Source organism: Pungitius pungitius, chromosome 3, assembly GCF_949316345.1.
Source record: "Pungitius pungitius chromosome 3, fPunPun2.1, whole genome shotgun sequence".
NCBI lineage: Eukaryota > Metazoa > Chordata > Actinopteri > Perciformes > Gasterosteidae > Pungitius > Pungitius pungitius.
Window position 1 is genome coordinate 17,357,911 of NC_084902.1, and position 13,267 is coordinate 17,371,177.

General features: G+C 41.4%; 1 protein-coding gene across 1 annotated transcript in view; it reads right to left on the reverse strand.

Annotated features, from left to right (window-relative positions):
- Positions 1-949: 949 nt before the first annotated feature.
- The window catches only part of LOC119217811 (glycerophosphodiester phosphodiesterase domain-containing protein 5), a 31,455-nt gene continuing 19,137 nt past the window's right edge, over positions 950-13,267 (reverse strand). The window contains exons 11-19 of the mRNA XM_037471759.2: positions 11,489-11,634; positions 11,323-11,405; positions 10,361-10,511; positions 9,760-9,978; positions 8,891-9,048; positions 6,406-6,553; positions 4,281-4,363; positions 3,176-3,255; positions 950-2,064 (exon numbers count right to left, since the gene is read on the reverse strand). Of these exons, the coding sequence (XP_037327656.2) occupies positions 1,958-2,064; positions 3,176-3,255; positions 4,281-4,363; positions 6,406-6,553; positions 8,891-9,048; positions 9,760-9,978; positions 10,361-10,511; positions 11,323-11,405; positions 11,489-11,634 (1,175 nt within the window). The 3' untranslated portion in view covers positions 950-1,957. The remainder of the gene's footprint in view (positions 2,065-3,175; positions 3,256-4,280; positions 4,364-6,405; positions 6,554-8,890; positions 9,049-9,759; positions 9,979-10,360; positions 10,512-11,322; positions 11,406-11,488; positions 11,635-13,267) is intronic.

The following is a 13,267-nucleotide window of genomic DNA, read 5'->3' on the forward strand; positions in this document are numbered from 1 at the left end:
AGGAAAGCAGGCTCCTTGTACCAAATATGTATGCAACTAGATAATTGACTTCAGAGAGGGATAAGGTGTGTCAAAATACGACACACATCTCCAATGCAACGTTTAGGGTTGTTAGGATTCATCTGCAGCCAGCTGGACATTGAAGGAGTATATTATACTGCATCGGTAAGACACATTTCTATGAATGTATAAGAGGAAACAGGTGCACTTGTCCTTCACTAAACTACAGTTCTACCCTAAAAAAAGTAAAGTCTGGCCCGGTGCTGCATTGTAACCACTTAAAAAGCTCCAGCGGTGGGAAACATCATATTCAATAGAATAAATACGGCTGTGCAGCTATTATGATTGCAGCTAAAATGCTTAGCCTTTTATATTCTAAACAGGAACACAAATACAAAGTGCTAACCACTTATTCATACAAGCTGAGTACACATGTATTCAGACAATACAATACAATATAGTACATTAAGTTGCATTTGCAGTCTGAGACAGTGATGTGATTCTGCACTGCGATGACTTCACTCAATCCAGAATTCCCAAACAATTCTGAAGAGTGGAAGGCTAGTGGGTAAAATGCTGTGCCCATGGATTCAGACTGCAGGTTGGATGTGATACATATAGAGCCATAGCTGTGTTTGTATAATGGCACTTACTGCGGCACGGCCTGCTTCATCTGCAACACTGCAGCATATTGTCTCAAACCCTCCAAGAAAACTTTCATAAGTCATTTTACCCATGAAATGTTGAGACAAGACACTCTGGATGTCAGATCTAAAACCAGTTTACATTAGGACCACAGAGACCTGGGGGACTTACTTCTAGAGGTTCAGCTGCACTCGCATGCCTCGTGAAAAAGAGAAGTTATGTTCTCAAAAGCATCTTTATCTTTATGTAGAGCAGCTCACAATTCATTTGGCTCCAACTCTGAAAGGTTCCTCACATGTTTCACAAGAAACGTGGCCCTACTTGATAATACATTCACTAGTACAAAACTTAAATAGTACTGCACAACGCCTTCTCAAGCCCTTTGGTAAACATTCACTCCCTCAGTGTACAGTTCAGACACCGCAGCCAACAAGTCAAAGACACACAGGGAGTCACACATAACACATGGTTAACGGTTAGGTCCAATGCACCTGATATCTGTACAGCTGAATTCAAAAATAAAAACTGTAGCTCCTGGTCCATTCCATCATCGTCGTCTCCCTGGCTTCTCTGCCGCTCTTCATTGGACGAGCATTTCTCTAGATCAGCTAGAAGCACGAGGCGGAGTTACTACAGCAGGGTAGGTTCAGTGGTTTCTCGGTTCTTTTGGGAGGTTTGGTGTTCTTGCGTGGTTGAGCACAGCTGGTGGTGTTAAATGACTAAAATGTTCACAAGCATGCCAGCCTCTTTCTTCCAAATGCGTCTATAAGACTATAGTATATAGTATGAAAATGGCCTCTCAGAGGCTCTGCGCTCCGTCTCGGTTTGAAGATCAGCGAATGAGATGTTTCTGCAGTTCAGTTCCTCCCACAGACAGAGAGACATGCACTTGTTGCTCTATTACAATTGTTCAATAATCACTGAACGGCTGCTGCCTGTGTTCTACCTATGAAGTTCTTTTAGATAAAAGTGTCAGCTGATAAAAATAAATATGAATGTCATTTTTTGAAGCCTCTGTAATCTATACACTTCATCTAAACACATTTGATCAATTTAGCTTCTTAACTCCATGAACACCCAACCTTTCTGTCAAAGACAGAGACGTTTTGGTTATTTGCACATTTCTCTGAGCTTGAAATGAGTCTGTCATAGATTTAAACTCCTATTGAATCGAACTTGTTGCTTATTTTATGACAATATTGTTCTCAACAAAAACTTCAAATTTCAAACCAAGTTTTCAACACTCTTTCTCCATTTATCATTCTCTCTCTCTCTGCTCATTTTCTATCCGTCCTGCACCCCCCCCCCCCAGTCACTCCTCTGTGATGGTGGGCAGGTGAGGGTTGCTGGTTGAACCAGGCATGCTCCGTAGGTCAGTCCGGATGTTGGCGCTGGAAATGGACCACACGTCACTCAGCTCTACAAGGGCGGAGGGGAGGGCAAAGGTCAATTTAGAGTATATACCATAACATGTTAATGAGTGGCATTGTGGGTAATACAGAGGCAACATTGGAGGAGAGGCAAAGATCCACAAGAAACAAACACAAGGGGCTTAGTAAGGGCAGGCAATGTGAGCATTGAAAGTATATTACCACTTTAATGATAACTAGGTGCAGCCAAATGTAAAGATAAAGGTGCGTGATGCAAGGACACACTCAGTAAGAATGGCATTACGGACTTAATCCCTACAGCTGCTTGAATCCCACACATCTCTCCCCATTCACCGAGGGCTCGTGCTAGTTCTCTACAGGGAGCTGGCACAGTTCAAACAGGGCCCAGGGTTCATACAGGGCATCTCGCAGGGCAGACATGCAGGGCTCAACATGCAGGGGGGTCATGGGCTGAAGACCGAGGGGAGGGAGAAGATGAGGGCTCCTGCAGGGGGGGTCGGAGTGGAGGGGGCTCCAGCGCACACAGATGACCTCTGAGGAGTCTGACACATACACACAAACACACACATACAAACCACACACAGCAGGAGATCAAAACATGCAAAGACGGAAATGATAGAGTAATGCCTCCGCATTCTTTTGGAAATGCGATCATTCGTTGCTGTCGATATCAAAGAAATCTCTGTGTTTTCAGTATGGAGGGTTAGCTGGAGCTGTCAGGACAGTCAGCATCCCAGCACATGAACTCGTACGCGTGACTTGAGATGCTTAGGTGTGTTGGCGGTTAGCTCCCTGGTTAAGGAGATGAGGCATTCACTCAAAACAACTAGACGCTCTGTCCTCATCTAACTCACATACGATGAGTATTTTCCAAAAATGTACAAGAAGCTGGTGAGACACTGTGTTTGTCCCAAAATATCAAATAGTTCGGACAAGCAGCCTCAGAATTGAGTGTTAGGAAGAACTTTTATTTTTTTTATTGTGATCGATGCAGACGTTTTTGAAGGTTGTCCAATTAATCCAATAGATTATGTGTCCTTAGCAAAAAGGTTACAGATGGAATATCAAGGGGTGGAGAACGTTTAATTTGCTGTCCTCACATTTGTCCACAATGACACTGTTAGGAAAGACATCCATACCCGTCCTGAACTTGCTGTATGGTCCGTTCTCGTGAGTCTGACGGCTCCCGGACCAGAAGGGCAGGCCTCTCTCTCTCCACCTGGGACACACACACACATAGACAGAGATCAGATAGGCAGTGAATTACCAGGTGTGTTCTGTGTTTTAAAGTGCTGAAGGCCACCACATGTGCCACAGTGACTACTTTCATGGTGCATGAGGATGTGTGGGTGCGTGTCTGTGTGAAGGTGTCCAGGTGGTCCATGTATAAAAGGGCGGTGAGAGCGACTGATGATGAAAGAGCGACGCGGTAACAATAAATAAAGTAAAAATAAATCCACAAAGGAGGCCATAAAAAAGGAGCATCCTGCCCTTTGTCGTGAAGGGCCTCATCTGGCTGACAGGAGGGGATGAAGCCCAATGACATTTACACACACACACTTTTTGTTTTACAGGCCTGGTTGTGCAGTGACATTTTGTATATGGCATCTATCCTGTAGGACATTCATAGTGGTGCCCTGGTGTTCCACAAGCAATAAGTGTAAGAAATAAACTATAAACTATATATAAATGATATAATGTAATGTCCTGTGAACACAGTCCCCTTCATTCTGACATTGGAAAAGGTGCAGAGGGGGTCTTAAAGCAGTCTGACCACATCACTTCAGTTACATATTGTGTGCTTAATAATGTGTGCGCTTAATCCAAACTTGTTTATTACTCTGATCGCACATGTTGTGATTATATCGAACACATGTCTGTCTAGCGGTCCTTCAATATGTCCGCAATTAAGCTCTTTAATGGCAAATATTTGAATATTCATATGATATAAGTGATGGGTTAAACTCCATGGAAAAATGCAAGGTTAAAAGCTAAACGAGAACGCTGCAGCTGGGATTTCTTTCCATTCTGACATTGATCAAGAACATGTCTCTTCACATCAAAGAGCCACTGTGACATCCCAGATGATGGATGAATGCTTTTATGAAACCTAATCAGCAGCCAGGATGACTCAGCCCTGCACGGCTTCACCTCCCCAATACCAGACGTTACAATTAGCAGGGAAGGACAATTGTGTGTAACGTGTGTGTGTGTGTGTGTGTGTGTGCTCGTTTGTCTACGCACCAGTGGAATATGAAAACTGCAATGATGAGGAAGGCCGACACAGCATCTGTCAAAATCCACATCAAGCTATATTCCTCTGGAGTCTGAGAGAGAAAGACACAGAGACATAGAGAGAGAGAGAGGGTTGAGTACATTTTCTGAAACAAATTATGAATGTCATTATTTCCTCTAGTGGCTATTGGGCTTGCACTTCGACACTCGTAATAAAACCATAATCAAACTCATTTGAAGTTTTGCAGACACGTGGGTGGTGAGAGATACCTGCGAGGGTTTTTGTAACCAACAGGTCAGAGACCAAATCTTCAAAACACCCACGATACCTGCTGAAGAGATGCTCAGACTGATACAGGAGCTCCAAGCGGACTACACACCGAAAGGCACAGTGGATCACAGAACATTCCACATGCCAATAATGCAAAAGTACAAAACATCCTCAGGCTAAAATTGAAATCAGGAAAAGCAATCGAATGATAGATGAAGGAGCACAAGAGACGACAAGAGGCTTCCAAAACAGAAGCACCACAAAACGATCAGAGAATGAGATGAAGTCTTCTGAGAAGCAGGATAAGAGAAAAGATATTAGGATGAGGAAGACATTACGGGAGCTAAGGAAACCTGTCCCCAACCAAAGAAATTTTACCAAACGTTTTAGGCCCGCACCCACTAACCCCAATCCCCACACTAAAAAACAACAACCAAAAAAAAAAGAATTGTAATTAAAATCTGACCAATGAGAGAACAGTTTGCTCACGCGTGGTGTGTGTTTACAATATTTAGTCCGGTGTTAGATGTTGCAGTGTGAACACAAACCGAACAAAGGGGCAGCTGCAACATTGTACCATATTAAACCGGAATCTTAACAATGCAAACAAACTGGTGTTAAAAAGGTGTTAAAATGCCCTGAAACAAAGTATCAATACATTTCAGATACATTGATTTTAAAAGTCGAGTGCACAGGGTCTCAGGTTGGGGAATTTTAAATTATGTTAACACAATAAACCACGTAGCCAAATAGTAGCACGCGCTGCAGCAAGTGAGAGCGAGAGGGAGGGTTGAGCGAGAGATTGTCAGGGGGCTGCTGGTGCAGGGCAGGGAGGGAGGACTCAAACGCAGATTTCCAACAAAAAGTGTTCTTTAATAAATCGAACACGAGGACGGACGTGCACCAACGACGACTTGACATAGACAATGACGCGACAAGGGTCAACTGGCACACAAAGCTTAAATACACTAGGGAGGTGCAGGTGATTGGACACAGGTGGAAACAATCAGGCAATCACAGGACAAGGCAGGAAGTGAAGTTACCCAGGGACACGAGAGACAATAAACTACAAAATAAAACAGGAAAGAGAACCAAACCGTGACAGAGATGCTGGTATTAACTCCACGATTTCTCCCTCCCTCTCTGTCCCTCTCCTTGTTCATGATTAACAGTTTTCCACGATTTCAGCCAGTTTTGCATATTTGTATGACTGTTGCTAAATTAATGAAGTTAGCTGTTGGCTGACGGTAGCGGCTCAAACTAGGCTAACAATAGCTAGTGTGTATGTAAAACTGCATTTATTAAATTGTTTTTCATTTTAAATTAACTTACAAATCTTACTCATTTTATTACATTATACCTAATATTAATTATTACTTCATTAGACCAATATTAAATTTTTCCTCTCTCTTTACTGTGATATCTGTGTAATATCCACACTAAGTCTATGAACATTTGCAAACCATTTTAGTGCTAAAGTAGCTTCTATAGGATGCATTGTTTCCATACCAGGGACTAATACTGAACACGACTCAGTCTACGTAGCCTTTTCGATCCGTCATTTGAGGGTACGCCTACTTCATGGAAATGCAATACTAAATCCATCTTATTACTGACTTCAACCCCTAGTACGTTACTCTGTGAATGGTAACAAAGGGTTAAGCCTTGAGGTAATAATCGCTTTATATTTACCCTATTATACAGTAATCCCTTTACTGCACAGACTGTATGTCCAGGTGCAACAATTCAGTACTGTGAAGTGAAGTGCTAACATCAGAGCTACATGCACTTTTAGAATGTGAAGCTTATTGGTAACAGCAGGGATCCAAATATGTGAGAAGCTGAGGACTTGAATGTGCTCACCATGAGGAAGAGCGGCTTGTTGACGTTGGACAGGATGTGCACGGCGTTGGTGGTTACAGACTGAGCTCCGGCACACCAGGCCAGCGTGTAGAGCCACGGCTGGCTGATCACATACAGGTTGGTGCTGATGTTTACCGACTGGTACTTGCTGGAGAGAAAGAGGGCACATTCAAGACTCTCCTTTATCGCCTGGCCCCACGAGACTAAGGAGCATCATCGCACATTACATGCACAGTATTCAAACCCAATCCAACCAGACAGGAGAAGTAAAACTAGCAATGCTACAGTAACCCTGAATCTCACTGCTGAACCGCTGACACAAAAGATGAATGTACAGACTTGTTGGAGGAGTTTCCTCAACAACAACTATTTTAGCAGAGAAGAAAAAAATAATTCAGACATCAAATGCATTCTTTAACTCATCTTAACCCATCTTAAAAAAAGAGTGAAATGATTTAAAGTTACATTTAGACGTCTCCACACTCTTACATGACAGAGGAGAAGACTGTTGGACTTGGATGTTGAAGTTATTTCCAGTGACACTGCATCATTATTAAACTGGCCCCTAAATATTGAGTGAGTTTGTTTTTCTTTGCCATCTACTCAGTGATTAGAGGTTCAAACTAGGATTTGTCAGTGCACAGCATGTTAAGCAGATATTCATAAAGTACTGTTGTGATTATTATCATGATTGTTGTTATCTTAAAGAAATACATTTCTTAATTGTACATCATTTTGTCCCTCATTGCAATGACGATATTAAATTCCACTCTTTCAGTCTGAAACACACACACACACACACACACGCGCACACAGACAGGTATCTCTTGCCCTGTATGCCTGGCAGGTTTTCAGGATGAAAGCGTCCTTTGAAAGTCTAATGACCATCTGTTGAGGCAAACAGAAATTGTTCTTTGCCAAGCTTGGAGTTGCATAATCCCTGGGAGTTATATGAACTGGTTATAATTATTTCTGGTGGCTCTGTTCAAAAAAGCTTGTTTCAAATGGAGCAATTTCATCTTCCTCAAAAGCTGTGGACGCACCAGAAGACCGCATGCTTTGGATTCATCAATGCAACAGAAACAAATTCTGTTTTGCACCGAAATCGATGCATCTGTATTAGGTGTCGGATGAATCTATACGTATATCGGATTCTGACATTTTTATTTTAGTTAGGTAATGAAGGCAATATCTAAGTCAGGTGTGACAATGCCTTGTACTAAGATAATGATCCTTGTATCTTCCCACACAGTGAAACAGCTTAGTAATAACACAAGCGTGTCGATACTCAATACTCAGTATCAGGACTGAAAATGTTGGATCGATGAATTCTTTGAAATATTGTGCTGAAAATAACTGATCCCAAACTTCTATTTTTTTACATACTGCTATGATACATAAATATGAACATGTATGGGTCAATACATCCAATCTTTAGTCTTTGTGGTCACGTACCATGCACAGCAGAGTCCCCGGCTCCTAATGCTCAGGTTAAGACGAGGTCAAGGTCCCATTGGTCACATGCAAGAACATTCTCATAAAGTCTACTCTTTGGGTTTATTTTTATGATGTGTATTTTGACATGACAAAGAGCGTATGAAGCTGATACTGAGGGTGTATTATATATGTGCTATTTCACTCAAAAATCTTTCTCTCCAGATTGTTCTCCCACATATTTTGGTTATGCACAAGTGCTAAACCTCCCACTTGTTTCTCTTGTGCCTGCTTCTCATGAGCCTTGTGTACCCTCCTCTCATCTCTCATCTGCACTCTGTGTGAACCTCCTTCACGGCTTCTCCTCACCCCAACCTACTGAAGGCCCTCTGTAGCCAGGTCACAGAGGGAACTTCTCCTACTCAGGTGTACTTAATGTTGCATCCAGCGCTTCGATAGTCAAAGTAAATTGTATATATAATATAAAACATACAAACAGGTAGTAACTGGTAGAACTGGGCACACTGGAAGCATGGCGTCACAAAAAAAAGCCATTGACAGGATGTTGGAAGTGGACAAAAAGTATTTTTGGGTTGAATATAGTTTATAATTTGTTTAACTAATATTTTTATATTTTATATATATTTGTTTATATTTGCAGTATTATATTTTTGGGTTGCAGATTTTATATTTTCAGATTCCATACGCATACACACCTCTGCAATACCCAATTCTGTATGAACGTAGTGAGACAAAGTCACCGTGTACCTTAAGTTACATAACTACACACATGGGAATTCACACACACACAACCTTTCATCAGCCCACAGTAAAATCAGGTATATACAACTGCAGAATTCAGTCACTCCAATGTTTGCAATGCTTGCATTTGAGGGAAATTATTTAATTGATTTAAATCCGCCAATGAGCGTGTTTTTCTGAATACTGTGCATGAATCATTGTTACATAAATACATTACATACACAAACCTTTTGCCTAAAATATATATTTCTTGCAAAGCGGTTATTTTTCTATGGAAGTGTGTGTTTACCTGAATTGTTGCTGTGACATGGTGCTGTAGTGCAGGTTCAGTCTGGTGATGTGGCTGTCTGTCAGCTCCTGAAGAGACGCCCTTTCTCCAGAAGTCTGCTGCAGCTCCGGGTCCACAGCCTGGACCAGCTCCCGGTCTTCAGATGGCAGCCACAGCACCTACACACACACCACCACACACCACACACGTGCGCGATTAGAAACAAATGCTCATCTGTGTAGGCACAAATACATTTTTACCACTTGCAACAACAAATGGTAAACGTATAAAAACTGTTCTTCAGGCCGATATCTTCAGGCCTCCATTCAAAGTACCATAATGAATGTTACATGAAAAAAAAGGCTATTTTTAGCACACACAGCGGAAAAGATAAAACCTCATGGACTCCGGTGTCGAGCACAGAGGGTCTGTCCAACCATTACATTTGTCCGTTTTAATCAATCAGACACCATTATTTTCCATTGATGACTTGATCGCTCTGGGATATAATCCAACTTTCTACAAATATAATACAAATATTTTAAGGAAGATTAACCACCCTGTATTTTGATATTTGCGACGTCAACATTTGCCTTTGCAAACCAAAGTGACACATAAGGGAGGAGCTAAATGATTTAAAATGATCAACTCAATTGTGCTGAAACAAGAACTGTAGTATTCGAATTAAGAAGCTGGGGAAGATTTGCTAAATATAGGCTATATGTGCCAGACACATATTTAATAAACATTGCACGTATTGCTGCTTTGAAAATATGAATAAACGTTGAAAAGTATTGAATTAACTCGGTATCAACGGATTCGCAAGGACCTGGAAAAAAACGGCACATTGTTTGTTAGCTAGAGTTTTACACGCATGCACCTCCAAATACCTGTGAGGAGTTGATGTGGGCCTGAACCACCTGCAGAGTGGTGTTAATGTATGACTCATAGTAGGGATGTCCATACGGTGGCCTGTGCAGGTCAAACAGCACAAATTTATCACTAAAGGCCGCCAACTTCAGAAACTGAGCCAGTGAGGGAACAGACTGGTTCTGGGCCATTGAGCACTCCGCCTCGGACAGGGTCGACACCGTCCCAAAGGGATCCCTCTGGAAAACAAAGGTTAGTCCGTCAATCTTCCAAGCTCTAGGACTCAAAAAAGGAAATTAAATGAACTCCAAAATTCAGAATCAAACTAAAGCTTTGCATAGTTGCAATGTCAGAGGTAATTTGAAGTTTGCATGTTTTTTTATGCAGCAACAATACTGTAATTGAGTGTTAAAAATAAAAAATAAATGTACATATATACTAATATATATAAAGTTGGTTTAACTTTACAGTTATCTATGGGTCAAAGAGTCATATCGTAACACAACTTCATAGTTATTTAAGGTTAAAATGTGTATCATCCTCCCTGTGAATTACACTTCACTTCTGTTGTATTGCATATTTCTAAGCAAACCCAGCCATGTCTAGTATTACAAGCCTCACCGATAAGAACCAGTCGCCAGCATTCAGCAGCTGCAGCTCAGCCCAAGTGAACATGGAGGCGTCGACGTGTGTTCGATTTGGGAAAACCTCGCCGACATTGGTGGTTCTCCTTAGGGTGGAGTCGTGCATCAGGAAGGGAACCCCATCATAACTGCAGATAGAGGATGCTTAAAGTAACCAGTAAGCATTTAACTCTGTGTCCCCCTCAAAACACCTGATAGCAAATTAAAGCCATCTCTTTCTCTCTCTCATACACACACACACACACACACACACACACACACACACTACCAGTCTCGCCCTGGTCACCAGCTGGATTAAGCTAACCTGCTCACGCTGAGTCATGCCATGCTGCTAATCCCCTCTGTTTTCAGCCTGTGTGCTAACCCAGCTGCTGTGGGCTAATGGGAGGGCTAAAGGCTAACTGGATTAGCATGGCAGTAATCACCTTAGCGCCCAATGCTAGCATGCTATGTTTTGTACAATTAGCACCAGACTGACTGCTCTGCTGATAATTGTACATGTTGGAGTCTTGTGTTATTTAGTCACAATTGATGATTTCATAATGTCCCTTTTGGTGAAAGATACATTTTTACCTTCCTGTCTCAAGATATGTTACGGTTTAATGGTTTTTGAAAAACTGAGGAATGAAGTGTTCATTTATGAGTTGAGAAAATCATTCAATACTTTAAGCTTGCACTATAAACTCTTTTAAAAGCCCCATGAAACAGCTGTAAAATGCATCACAAAGCTGAAAACAGGACTGTTTTCCTTCTCAGGGATGACTACATCATTGTTTGTGAAAAATAGAAGACTGATGCAGACAGGATGCTTAATCCAAGAGCAGAACTTGCACAAACACACCAAGCTTTTCTATTTACTATATTTATCACCATAGTGTTTTTTTACGGTTGTGTTCTAGAGGGACATACAGTATATACACAAGTGATAGTTGTTAATACCTGATGGTGATGTCCGTCTCTAGTCCTTCCCCTCCAGCTTCCACTGCTCTCTCAAACGACATCACAGTATTCTCTGGAGCAAGCTGCACATAAAAAACATTCCCAGAATGAGAAATGATAAAAACCATAACCAATAAGACAGGTCCATGGTCTCGTTTAGTCTCACCATCGGAGCTCCTCTGTGTCCGATGAGTGTGGGGGCGGGACCCAGCCTTCCTTCCTCTAAAATGCAGGGCGAGTACATCCCGAGAGGGACCAGGTAGAGGGAGGAGAGCATGGATAGGTAGAGACCCAGGATGGCCACCTGACGCACTGAAGAACACACAACAACACAGTGGTTTACATGGACTGACTTTTAAAAAACTCTTTAAATACAAGGTGTTGGCTTTAGAGGAGCAGTGTGTTGGAGTCAGGGGGGGTTTACTGACGTTCCCTGAAGGCTATCGTAGTTCTAAGACACGCATGAAAGGCAGGGGGGAGCAAAGGGGTAACCTTGTACCTGCAATCTCATCATTAGATGTCACTAAATCCTGCACCCTGCTCCTTTAACTGCCTGCTTTCCTCAGCCTTACTGATGATGAATGCAAATAGAACTAAATAGAACAGCTGGCTCTAAAGTGGGGCCCTTGGTGTTGGGTAGTGGATACCATCATTGTGTCATTGTATATTTATTTTTGTAATGTTTACCACATTAAAACAGCATTTACATTAAGTAAGTTTTAAATTAAACATATCAAACCAATTCAGGTCAATCAATTTGCAGTTATGCTCCTGCTAAGGTCAAGTCATAGTTGCTGATTTTTTGAATATATGCATATACTAAATATATTAATTTGAGTATTTAAATTTAATTCATTACTTTAATTAATTTGGGGTCATAATCCTTAGTTTTCAGCAACTAATTATATTTTTATAAGTGTGTTATTAGAAGGTGTATCAACCTATAGTGTAATTTCAGAAGTATTAGAACACTGATAATCATACAAATGTGATAGCAACATAAAGGCTATATCATGTTTTATAACCAACTTCGCACAAAAAAGACACACACACACATACTGACCAGTCCATCTGCAATACTCTGACTGCCACACATGCACAAACAAAACCCAAAAAAAGCAGCAGATACATCTCTGAGCCTCTAAATACAGCCTGGTTCAGGGTTAAGGGAGTGTGATAGCTGATCTTACAGTAATCAGGATAAGATACAGTAAATCTTTCCTGATAGGATGAAAATGGTGGTCTGGAGCTGAACAATAGCCATATGTCTGATTTGTAATCTAATCCCCCTGGGAAGCCACCCTGAACCACAGACATTACAAAATGAAGATTTCCTGACAACCCCTGGAACTTTGATTGAAATACTGTCCTATTTAGCTGACTCACGTACTAAAGGTTGTATATAGCTAATAATATCCCTAACAAATGTTGAAAGGATATGAAGGGCTCAGGGCTGGTTGTTGTCACAAAATAAATCAGTGACAGTGGTCAAACTGGTACTGCTTATTCATCAAAAAACAATATAGTTGTATTGATTGCCTGAGCACAGCAGTATACTGCTGGCAATGGGAGCAGCTCCAAAATGTATTATAGACACCTTTAAAAAATCCATAATAGTTTTAGTGTTCAATATATTTAAAATATTTCCCTGATTCAACGTAGTCAGTCCTTGGGGAGCCATATCTGTGCTTTCTTCAAAGCAACAGATTCCATTGACAAAAACTACTATCTCTTAGAACAAACACCGAGGATGTGCCAACCTACCGCTGCCTCAAATGGTTTGTCTGTACCCGTTATTCTGTGTCTTTATTATATCCGAACTAACCCTTTAAAACACCAGAGAAATAAAACATAACACAAACACAAGCAAAGTGATTTCACACAAGAGTCCGGTACTCCTGTCGATGTCTTTGACCTGGAGGCGTCCCAACAGCCATCTACTCAG